Source organism: Mixophyes fleayi, chromosome 11, assembly GCF_038048845.1.
Source record: "Mixophyes fleayi isolate aMixFle1 chromosome 11, aMixFle1.hap1, whole genome shotgun sequence".
Lineage (NCBI taxonomy): Eukaryota > Metazoa > Chordata > Amphibia > Anura > Limnodynastidae > Mixophyes > Mixophyes fleayi.
The window spans coordinates 22,430,220-22,443,089 of record NC_134412.1 but is presented as its reverse complement, the minus strand read 5'-3'; the positions used below and the strand labels follow the sequence as shown (position 1 = coordinate 22,443,089).

The window sequence follows — 12,870 nt, the reverse complement described above, 5'->3', positions numbered from 1 at the left end:
AAATACTGCGCTAAAGACATCCAAGGTCCTCATAGAGACGTAGACAAGTTTCTTTTTTTAAGTTAGATACATATTTCCATACTGTCCAAGTAAACGTACGCATATGGAATACAGTCAAGAAGATTGATAAATCTGTCAGTATCTTTATGCCTTTTGCTGCTACGTAGATACAGCTGTTTCATCAGAGGAAATTATGTCTTATTTTTCCCCGCACTATTTAAAACACTGTCAGCCAATCAAAAGGCTGTTTTATCAGCACCTATAAATCACATCAATTTAATACAAAATAATATAGTCTTTGTTTTGATTGGCTGACTATATAATCTGAGATGTTGCCACAGGACTTCAGGACGATTTAAATTTTCGACAAGGTGTACAACTTATATGTTTGATCGATATGGACTGCTATCTGTGCTATGACCACAGGTTTGCATGACCGGATATATTTATATTTAAGATGTTTACTAATAGGACAAATGAACAAAAATTCATGGATATTTGAAGGGAACGTTTGCCCTTTGTGAGTCTGGATCCTAATCGATGCTAGCTTGCTAATATCATTCTTGCAAGTAGATACTGACATTGTGCACACACTGTGAGATACAACAATTTCTTAGTAAAGTCCAAAGTTGAGCTCGATATAGGGAACGGGATTTGTGCTCTGGTTGGTTGATTCGAGAGTACACTAATATGGAGTATTAACTCGTATATTTTGGAGCCTCTGGGTCTGATTCATTAAGACAAGTAAGGCAAAAAAATAAGTATGTCTTCTCCTGGACAAAACAATGTTATGCAAGGAGTGCATATTAGTTTATTATTATGCACATAAGGAAAATACTGGCTGTTTTTTCAAGTAGGACACAAATACTTGATAGCTATATTTACATTTTTACCTCGCCAACCGCACCTTATCTGTCTCCGCATCTGGCTCTTACTCCACCCCCTCCCCTCTCTCGGTAGGAGTCCCCCAGAGCTCTGTTCTTGGCCCCCTTCTATTCTCGCTCTACACTTCCTCCCTCAGGGCTCTCATCTCCTCCTACGGTCTTCATTATCACCTCTATGCTGACGACATTCAGCTCTACATATCTCCTCCTGATCTCTCTCCCAACCTCCTCTCCGACTGTCTCTCTGCCATCTCCTCCTGGATGTCCTCGCGCTTTCTCAAAATTAATATCTCAAAAACTGAACTCATCGTCTTCCCTCCCCCCAGGCTCCCATCCCACCACAACCTCTCTATCATTGTTAATAACACTACCATCTCCTCTGTCACCCAGCTCCATTGCCTGGGTGTCACCCTTGACTCCTCTCTCTCCTTCGCCCCCCATGTCCAATCCCTTGCCCAAACCTGCCGCTTCCAGCTGCGCAACATTGCCCGCACCCGGCTCTACATGAAAAAACAGACAGTATTTAACTTATGTGCAAAATAGAAAACTAGTTTTCACCCCTCGCATTGTAACATGGTTTTGTCCAGGAGACTACTTACTCAATTTTTGTGCTTAACTTACCTTAATGAATCAGTTACTAATTTTTTTGCTTTACTTTCTTCAATGAATCAGGCCCTCTAATTTTAGGACTATAGTATACTATATTATATGAAGTCACGTCCATATATTCTCATTACTTAGTTGACATTTCCATTTGGAATAATGCGGGAACAAATGTATTTAATTTAATTTGTTTTTTTTGTATTGGTGTTTTTAGTTATTGAGAAATGCATGTTCCACATGAAATGTAATTAACTCTATCAAGACACTATTCTGTGTTGGATATATGACACTTCATTACTTTATTTGTATGCAAATAGGGTTATGGAACTTTCACATTTACTATTAATGCCATATCACTACACTATCTCTACATTTTCTCTATGCAATCTCTATGCTCTTGTGGGGCATTAGTATCCACACTCAATACTCCTGACATATGACTGGCACAAATGCTAGTTTTGTACAGCCGGACACATCTTGAGATCCACGTTCTTTCATGTGTGCATTCAGGGAGCAAATATGTCTCACCCTACATGAGCTCTTAAAAAGAGTAATGTCTGTGAAGGTCATTCTATTGTAAAATAAAAGAAATCCTCTTTTGAGGCATTTGCCAAATTAAAGGATAACTTCCAGAGATAAAAAAAAAATGTCACAATGCAACTATCATCATCATCACCATTTATTTATATAGCGCCTCCTAACATCTTATGTCCCAATGGTGGCTACAAAGATGGTCAACACCGAATCGGGAGGAGAACTCTTGAGGACCTCCATCAAGCCAGGTCATGAGGATCTCCCTCAATAATCACTGGACACCGTCCCCTTTGTGAGTATCTGACGTCATCTCTAAGTGTATATAACATAATAATATATTACTATAAACTCTGCTACATTTCTTTATAAATAACTATGTGTTGCAACTATATTTAATATGAACTAATTACAAGTGTATGTGTTTGTGTGAATGTGTGTATGAGTGTTCGCAGGTGTTGTGGTTAATTACTCCCCTCCACGCCGTAGCGTGCTATTCACATAATATCAGACATAGACAATCAGATTGATCGATATTAATTTGAAATGACCATATCCAATTATTTGACTTCGACAGACGTCATAGACCTCTAAGGTCGCACATACAATTTATTCCTGACTCCTATTTGCCCAATTTACAAATATCCATGCTGTCCAAACCCACTGTATTCGTTCAAGGAACCTAAACCTGTGACCACAGAGACCACAACACACTAGCTTGTAACAAGTCGTCCCAGGAATCCTAATGTATGCCTGGATCATCTCCTTATTCTGGTGACCACTATCTCCAAAAGATGAGTGGGGCATCTGCAAGGGAAAGCGTCTGTCTGCGGAGCCAAAAATGCAAAATATTGATAACTTGAACTTGGAAAGTGAATCCGTTATATCATTGCTAATACCATGAATATCATGAGCCCAAAACAGAATATTAAACTTCAGGCATTAAATCACTGATGCCTGAAGTAGAGAGACTAACGGAAGGGATTGAGCTAATAAGGAATTTAAAGCCTCTATCACAGCTATATTGTCAGATTGATAGACAACATGAACACATAAGCTGGGTACACACTACAGAAATTTCAACCAACTTTTTATGCTGAGCGATTTTACATGCGATCGATGGTCCGATCGCTCGGTCCATGGACTGCATACACACTAGCCTTGTTTAGGACGATAAAGGGAAGAGCGGATGTCCCGTTAGCGACTTTTTACAGCTATGTTGTCGTGAACAATGATAGTAATTTTGTACTCACTGTTGTGGATCGGTTGAAAGTTTATACACACTACACAGCGGAAACGAGATTGGAACGAAAATATTAAACGCTACGACCAACCAAATGAGGTGACAATCGTCCATTTGGGCAGACTTTCCACCATCGTGTCACTACACACACTGACCCGACTTTTGAACGAGTGGTCGTATGTCGGCTGATTGAGCCGATTATTGGACGAAAACTGTGTAGTGTGTACCTAGCTTTAGGCTTAGTACACACTAAAGAAAATTTCTCCCGATGCGATGTAATTAATGATTTAACCAACAACTGAAAAAAAAAAGTCCCAATCAGCAGCTGATTTATATGTACACACTAAACATGTGTTACACGATTTACCTTCAGATCAGTGCTCTTCATCTGTCATAAACATCGGCTGAAAAGGTCGCGACTCTCCACACTCCATAGAGATCTATGGACACTGCCGGTTGTGAGTGCATCCACACTGCAGGATTGGGATGACATCGTTCAACAAGATATTTAGATTGGTTTAAAAATCAAATCAACTATACGATGCGCTGTGAACCGATAGTAGTTCATCGCTGGAGCATACACACTAATGCGACATCGGGCCGAACGATCATTTATCGTGTGATTGGCCGGATAATCGGCTGCAAAACCTGTACTGTATATCAAGCCTAACTCATGACCCCACAGCTCTCCAACAATTAGAACAATTTCTGTAAGGGAAGATTACACATCAAATGGATGTTGCACCATTTCGGTGTCCATGGTTCCTATAGTATCTACCTTGTTGCTGCATTCTATCGATGTTTCGATCGCTCGGTCCATGGACTGCATACACACTAGCCTTGTTTAGGACGATAAAGGGAAGAGCGGATGTCCCTTTAGTGACTTTTTACAGCCATGTTGTCGTGAGCAATGACTGTAACTTCGTACTCACTGTTGTGGATCGGTCGGAAGTTTATACACACTACACAGCGGAAACGAGATTGGAATGAAAATATTAAACGGTACGACCAACCAAATGAGGTGACAATCGTCCATTTGGGCAGACTTTCGACCATCGTGTCACTGCACACACTGACCCGACTTTTGAACGAACGGTCGTATGTCGTATGTCGACTGATTGAGCCGATTATTGGACGAAAACCGTGTAGTGTGTACCCAGCTTAAGTTAATAACAACCATTTACTGAAACCTCTCAATATAAACATAGCATTGTCAAAAGAGTTTTACAATGCCCAGTATAATTCAGTGTTAATGGCATCATTAACTAATCACCCCTCCTTAAAAAGTAAGGTAATACATTATTCTAAAAGCCTCATGCCAAAAGCAACACAAAAGGTCCCACTTACACTATTCTCCATTAATACCACTTTCATACTGCCGCCCCGGCAATATCCCGGGTTGTTAACCCGGGATATTGCCGGGGCACAGGGCAGTATAGATAAGAAGATTCCCGGGTCGGGCGGGTTCATACTGCACCTGCCCGACGCGGGTTTTAGAAAAAAAAAAGTGTAAAAAAATGTTTTCATTAAAAAAAAATACATAACAAATGTTTACTTAACTTATTTTCAGCCAGCGGTGTCTCCGATGCGTTGCCGGGTGTCAGGGGGACCTCTGGGTACTAAAATGACGTAATTTCTAGTCCATTAGAAATGACGTCATTTTAGTACCTAGAGGTCCCCCTGACAGCCGGCAATGCACCGGAGACACCGCTGGCTGAAAATAAGTTAAGTAAACATTTCTTATATATTTTTTACAGTATGAATGGTGAGACCCGGGAATTACACGGGTTGCACCATTCATACTGCAGGCGAGCGGGGTCCAACCCGGGAATTACCCCTCGCAAAATCCCGGGTCTAAGTCCCGGGATTTTAGACCCGGGATTTTGTGGTTGAACTATTCATACTGCACCAAAACCCGGGTTTTTCAGCGTGCCTCTGCAAAAACCTGGGTTTTTGGTGCAGTATGAATGGGGTATTAAGGACCAACAGACCTCATAGTCATCATCATCAGCTATTTATAGAGTGCCACTAATTCTGCAGCGCTGTACAGAGAACTCACTCACATCAGTCCCTGCCCTATTGAAGCTTACAGTATAAATTCCCTAACACACACACAGACTGAAAGAGACTAAGGTCAATTTAATAGCAGCCAATTAACCCACTAGAATGTTTTTTGTAGTGTGGGATTAAACCCTCGCAAACACAAGGAGAACATACAAACTCCGCACAGATTAGGCCATGGTCGGGAATCAAACTCATGACCCTAGTGCTGTGAAGCAGAAGTGCTAACCACTAATAAACAGGTCTATTTCCTGGATCATTGTCCCTGGAATAGTGATCCTAAACAGTAAATCAATAAGTCTATTTCTTCCTATAATGATTATACAATGCAAATCCTTTTGTCTGGTGACAAGTTTACAATACAGAGCTGATTGTCTGGCATCTAATATGCAAAACAGAGTCTAGTATAAAGTAAAGAGCTCATTCTTTGGTGGCCAATGTGCAAAATAGCAAATTCCATGTTGCGCAGAATAGAACAGAAGACATTATATGGTGGACAGTGGACAATTCTCTCTTGTGTATATGACAGTTCATTACATATTATATTGTATACTAGTAGGGTAATGCAGCTTTCACATTTACTACTAACACTAAAGCCACTTCTCTGTGCTATCTCTACGTTATCTCTACGCTATTGTATGTCAGAAGGATACACACTTGTTACACTTGGCACAAATGCACAGCTGGATGAATCTTGAGAAGTGTTTGTCCGACTGCTATGTTCTTCTTATAGACAAGTCACTAACATTGTATCCCAGTCATCATCATCATCATTTATTTATATAGCGCCAACATATTCCGTAGCGCTTTACAATTGGGGACAAACATAATAAACTAATAAACAAACTGGGTAAAACAGACAAAAATTGTGTGAAATTGTGTAACAGGCGGTAACAGGCTAAAGGTAGTGAGGTTAAGAGGGTGGTTGAGGAATATTATAAGCTTGTCTGAATAGGTAGGTTTTCAGAGAACGCTTGAAAGTTTGTAGACCAGAGGAGAGTCTTATTGTGCGAGGGAGAGAGTTCCATAGATTGGGTGCAGCCCGAAAAAAGTCCTGTAACCGGGAATGGGAGAATGTAATGAGGGTGGATGAGAGACGCAGATCTTTTGCAGAACGGAGTTGCCGAGTTGGGAGATATTTTGAGACAAGAGAGGAGATGTATGTTGGTGCAGCTTTGTTGATGGCCTTGTAGGTTAGTAAAACTATTTTATATTGGATTCGGTAGAAGACAGGCAGCCAGTATAGAGACATACAGAGTGATTCAACAGAGGAATAGCGATTTGCAAGGAAAATCAGTCTTGCCGCAGCATGCAAAATAGATTGTAGGGGTTTGAGTCTGTTTTTGGGAAGACCAGTAAGGATGGAATTGCAATAGTCAATGCGGGAGATGATAAGTTCATGAATTAAGGTTTTAGCAGTGTCTTGCGTGAGATATGTGCGGATTCTGGAAATGTTCTTTAGATGTATGTAACATGATTTAGATATAGAGTCAATGTGGCGAACAAAGGATAGGTGTGAATCAAGGATTACACCTAGGCAGCGAGCTTGTGGGGTGGGATTTATGGTCATGTTATCAACAGAGATAGAAATGTCAGGTATGCTCTTGTTGGTGGGTGGGAATATTATTAATTCTGTTTTAGAAAGATTAAGTTTGAGTTGGCGAGAGGACATCCAAGATGATATGGCAGAAAGACAGTCAGTTACACGGGACAACACAGATGTCGAGAGATCAGGAGAGGATAGATAGATTTGGGTATCATCCGCATAGAGATGATACTGAAAGCCAAAGGAACTTATAAGATTTCCAAGAGAAGCGGTATAGAACAGCAGAGGACCTAGCACTGAGCCTTGCGGTACTCCAACCGATAGGGTAAGTGGAGCAGAGGTGGCTCCAGAGAAATTAACAATGAAAGAGCGATTAGAGAGGTAGGATGAGAACCAGGATAGAACAGTGTCTTGAAGACCTAGGGATTGCAGCATTTGTATGAGAAGAGAGTGGTCAACGGTGTCAAATGCAGCCGAGAGATCCAGGAGAATTAGGAGAGAGTAATGGCGTTCAGTTTTAGCAGTGATCAGATCATTGACAAGCTTAGTCAACGCAGTCTCTGTGGAGTGTTGAGAACGAAAGCCAGACTGAAGAGGATCCAACAGGTTGTTAGTGGAAAGAAAGCGTGTGAGGCGAGTGTAGGCAAGTCTCTCTAGAAGCTTGGAGGGGCAAGGGAGCTGAGAGATGGGGCGGTAATTTGAGAGAGAGTTTGGGTCGGAGTTTTGTTTTTTTAGAATAGGAGTAATCACTGCGTGCTTGTATATTTATGGAAAGATGCCACCCCATGGCGGTCACTGAGCATGTACAACAGCATAAGGCTACTTATGCTGCTAAGACTAGTCTGTATAGAAAGTTGCCTAAGAGGTATAAACTAAATACTTTTGCTAGACTAGCATCCTATTTGAGACAGATTGAACGAGGGCGTCCTAATTAGGAGTGATGACATCTAAGGTGCTGGACCTTCACCCATGTCTATAAGTATGTGGCAACAAGCATGAGTTGGTAGATTATTGAGTCCCTTGGATCAATTTCTAGACCTTGGTTGTAAATTTGACTATGCTTTATTGTATCTTAGGAATCATCATCATCATCAACACCATTTATTTATATAGCGCCACTAATTCCACAGCGCTCTACAGGGAACTCATTCACATCAGTCCCTGCCCCATTGGGGCTTACAGTCTAAATTCACTAACACACACACACAGACAGACTAGGGTCAATTTGTTTGCAGCCAATTAACCTACCAGTATGTTTTTGGAGTGTGGGAGGAAACCGGAGCACCCGGAGGAAACCCACGCAAACAAGGGAAGAACATACAAACTCCTCCCAGGATTCATGTTTTATCCTAGAATTTTTGCCTGCTATACTGCTCCCTGTGAATCAAACATTGGTTGTGAATTGTGAATTTGTAAAATATTGACATAACGTAAAATGTCATTAAAAATTTATTGAAATTGAAACTGAAAAACATAAATACATAAATAAAACCATTTACTGTATCAGGGCCATCTTTTTTTAAGCTACTAGATTGTCTGTTCATTTTATCCCATCCCTCTATTTTGCGTAGGATGCCAGTTTTATTAGGTAGGGGCTCTTTGGAACAAGCAATTCTGTTAAGAGACTGTTTTTGTATGTTTCTTTTAACAATTTCTTATATCAGTTCTTCTTTCCTTTCACTGTATACTGATTTAGGAAGCACGGAGACCATGAAGTGGCATCATCTGTGGATTATCCCTGTCTGTTTCACTGTCTTCTTTATTGTGACTGTGTCCTACTGGATCAATATGAATTTCAATATAAAACCTTCACCCACACCCTACAATCATAAGAATCCCGTTATCAAAAAATCTGGCTATTCAAAAATATCTCCCAATAAAATGTCAAGTATGTGGACTATCTGGCCAGGTGGACGTTTTGGAAACTTCATGGGTCAATACGCAACTCTTTTTGCTTTGGCAAAATTGAATGGCCAACAAGCCTTTATTTTACCCACAATGCACTACAAGCTTGCTAGGGTTTTTAAAGTCAGGTTACCTGTTATGGACATGGAGGTCACAAGTCGTATGATGTGGAAGCTTCGTAGACTTCATGACTGGATGGCTCCAGAATATGGCAACATCTCAGAACAGTATGTTAAATTTTTTGGCAAGCCGTGTTCATGGACTTTCTTCCACCATATAAGAGATGAGATTCTACGGGAATTTGCATTCCACGATTTTATTAAAGAGGAAGTTAATGACTACCTTGTCAGTGTCACAGGAGACCTAAAACATGTCACCTACGTTGGAGTTCATGTTCGCAGGGGAAACTATGTCCATATAATGTCAAATGAGCGGAAAGGGGTAGTCGCTGACAGTCGGTACTTGCAGAAAGCTATGGATTATTTTAGATACAAGTATGACAATCCCCTTTTTGTGGTGACCAGTGATGATATGGATTGGTGTAAGGAGAATATTAATAATTCCCTGGGAGACGTTCACTTTGCTGGTGATGGCAATGACATTTCACCTGACCGGGACTTTGCTCTTCTGGCCCATTGTAATCACACCATTATGACACTAGGGACATTTGGATTTTGGGCTGCATATTTAGCTGGCGGTGAAACAATTTATCTCGCCAACTTTACTTTGCCTGATTCTCCTTTGCTGAGGAAATTCAAGTATGAAGCTGCTTATCTGCCTGAATGGATTGGAATTCCCGCTGACCTCTCTCTACTCACTTCAAATAAAACTCTTTAACAATTGGAATATTGGCTAAGATTTTATTTTGCTACAGTACAAACTATCTGAAAGTTTTGGGAGCTTGGTAAAATATCATAGCGGCCACACATATGGGGCCTGATTCAGAGTGGGACGTAAGAGTAACATGAGATTGAAAAAACTGCATCCAAGTGTATGCGTATGTACACAGAAGAACCTTTTATTTGATATGTTCAAGACATGCGTACAATTTTTTCTTCTTTCAATCTTTGCTATAACAAGCTTGGCATATGCTAATCTAAGGCTGAAGGACTACTAAAGTCTTAATAAGTGTTTGTAAATCATTTGCCACCAAGCGGTTTGCTAGTTCAGGTCTTCGGGCCTTATTCATTAATGAACTTAAGTTAAGAAGTTTCTTATTTAGGTCTCCTGGACAAAACCATGTTACAATTCAAGGGGTGAAAATTAGTTTTCTGTTTTGCACATAAGTTAAATACTGATTGTTTTTTCATGTAGCACACAAATACTTGATAGCCTATTTGTACACTGAAATGTAAAGTTGATATTTGTGTGCTACATGAAAAAACAGTCAGTATTTAACTTATGTGCAAAACAGAAAACTAATTTTCACCCCTTGCATTGTAACATGGTTTTGTCCAGGAGACTTAAATAAGAAACTTCTTAATTTAAGTACCTTAATGAATCAGGCCCTTCATCATCATCATCATCATCATCATCCTCTACTGACATCTGCCCCTGACTACCCATCGCATGTATGTATATGTACCAGTCTGAATCCGTATGCAATTGCTCTAACATGCCCTTACCATACATTGCCTACATTGGAACCCCCCTTCCCTCCCCCATCAAGCCTCTTCAGGCATAAGAAGTCGTAAGTACCAGAAAGTTATACATGTGAATAGCCTTAGTAATGTATGTTCAATTTGTGAGCATGCACAGTGCAAAAAAAAATGCAAAGATATCCCTTGCAAACGGCATACATCTCACTCTGAATCAGGCCAATGGTTTTTAACCAAACAATAAGATCTCTGAGCATTTGGTCACACAAATAGAAGGTAAAATTACAGAGTTCCATTTGTTTGGGGATCAGGATGAACAAGCCTATATCAGAGTGCCCCCAGAGTGCCTTCTTTCCTGGTACAGTACTGACACATGATGGAAATCATTGTGTTCTATCCAATCAAATCCAAACTGATACATTTGGATATTGATCATCATCATCATCAACATTTATTTATATAGCGCCAGCAAATTCCGTAGCGCTTTACAATTGGGAACAATCATTAATAAAACAATACTGGGTAATACATACAGACAGAGAGGTAAGAGGACCCTGCTCGCAAGCTTACAATCTATGGGACAATGGAAGTTTGAAACACAAGGGCATGTGCTACATCATATTGCACACTGGACCAGCTAGAATGCAAAGGTAAAAGTATTGAGTGGGATGTGTGATCAATCACACAGCAATGTTGGTCAGAGGGTTGTTGTTTTGTGTTAGCTGTGTAAAGGGTGGTAATAGGGTAACCTAGGAAGATTAAGATGGTGGTTGAGGAATATCATAAGCTTGTCTGAAGAGGTGGGTTTTCAGAGGATGCTTGAAGGTTTGAAGACTAGAGGAAAGTCTTACTGTGCGAGGGAGGGAATTACACAAAGTGGGTGCAGCCCGAAAAAAGTCCTCTAACCGGGAATGAGAGGATGTGATGAGAGCGGAAAAGAGACGCAGATCTTGTGCAGAACTGAGGTGTCGAGTTGGGATCATGTAGATCACATACCTTGCTATACTGTTTAAAGCGACAATATAGTTGGATCAATCCTGCAAATGTCAACCTTGAGATTGCAGTGCACTGAAAAGAAAGGTTGGCAAATGTCTGATCAAGGGATAATTTCTTGTAGCAATGTACATAAATTGTTTTAACTACCTCTGAAGAAACAGACTGAATAGGACATGAAGCATCGGCATTATAATAAAAAGTGCTGTATTAACCTCTGTCATTCTTATTGATCTGTTTAGGATAGCAACAGATTTGAACTTCTGATGGTGAGGACACAGCTTGCACACATGTACCAAGTCTTTGTAAGCATACTATACTCTTTTATATTGCAGTGTGTCCATTTTAAAGTTTTAGGTCTGTGCACCTATATATGAACTTGAAAGATTGGTACTCTGGCACAGAAGGATCCAAAATGCATAGGAAATAATTTAGTGTGTAACGTTCAATTACGTTAGTGTCAATAATGTATAAAGTAATTGCACTCACTAAGGAGTATATTTTCTAAACTGAAAAAGTGTAGATGTTGCCTATAGCAACCAATCAGATTCTAGCTGTTATTTTGTAGAATGTACTAAATGAATGATAACTAGAATCTGATTGGTTGCATGTACTGTTTTGCAGATCGGAGATAGTCAGTAAGACGGTACTGACTACCCCGACAGAAGACATGATGACACGATTAGGGTTACCCCTAATCTTAACCCTAATATCCCTAACCCCCCTAACCCCTAAAATAGTACTTACCTGACATAAATGACAGGCGGCTCCGGCCATCGCCGCCTTAAAGGGCAGTCGCGCTTGAGGATGACGTAATTTTTCGGGAGCTGGCAAGACAGCGAGTCGTCATCTGAAGACATCTGCATTCCGGTAAGTACTTCTTTTGGCAGGTTGCCCTCCTCTTCAGTTGGAGTCCTCGTGTCGTCATGTCTTCTGTCGGGGTAGTCAGTACCGTAAATAGGTACTACACCCTTGCAGATGTAAAATAAGTCCCTTTGTCAGGTAATACAAGCACATAAGGAGATCACCTATGCAAGGCTGTGTCACTCTAAACCAATGATGGGCAACAGGTGGGCCGTGGGCTGTCGGTGCACCACCGAGCCTTCTACCACAGCCTCCCAGCTCCCGGTCTTAGTATCGTATCTGCAATGCAGGAAGGAGGGAATGAGGCAGAATTTCGTGTCACATATCCTCCTATGCACTATGCATGGATATCACGTGCAATAACACAGCTGTTACTTCCAAATCTCACTGTATTGACCAAATTATCATGCAAAACAGTATAACAGTAATAGACCCCAACATCAGCATCCGCATGGCATTACTACCCCCTTCCAAACACACACACGTTAGCAGAGGATATATGATAGGCATGCTGATCATATCATTGTGACCGCTGGTGAGTGGTGCAGTGTGAAATACAGGAGCTCAAGGACAGGTGGCTTAACCATGAGGTAGATTTATTACACAGGAAGAAGGGAACTTCGCACCTGCTCAGAAGATACC

General features: G+C 40.7%; 1 protein-coding gene across 1 annotated transcript; it reads left to right on the top strand.

Annotated features, from left to right (window-relative positions):
- Positions 1–2,185: 2,185 nt before the first annotated feature.
- Positions 2,186–9,610, top strand: LOC142107417 (galactoside alpha-(1,2)-fucosyltransferase 1-like). Its single transcript, XM_075190849.1, has 2 exons — positions 2,186–2,313; positions 8,565–9,610. Exon 2 carries the CDS (start codon positions 8,579–8,581, stop codon positions 9,608–9,610), a length of 1,032 nt encoding a protein of 343 aa, XP_075046950.1. The 5' UTR covers positions 2,186–2,313; positions 8,565–8,578.
- Positions 9,611–12,870: the final 3,260 nt, after the last annotated feature.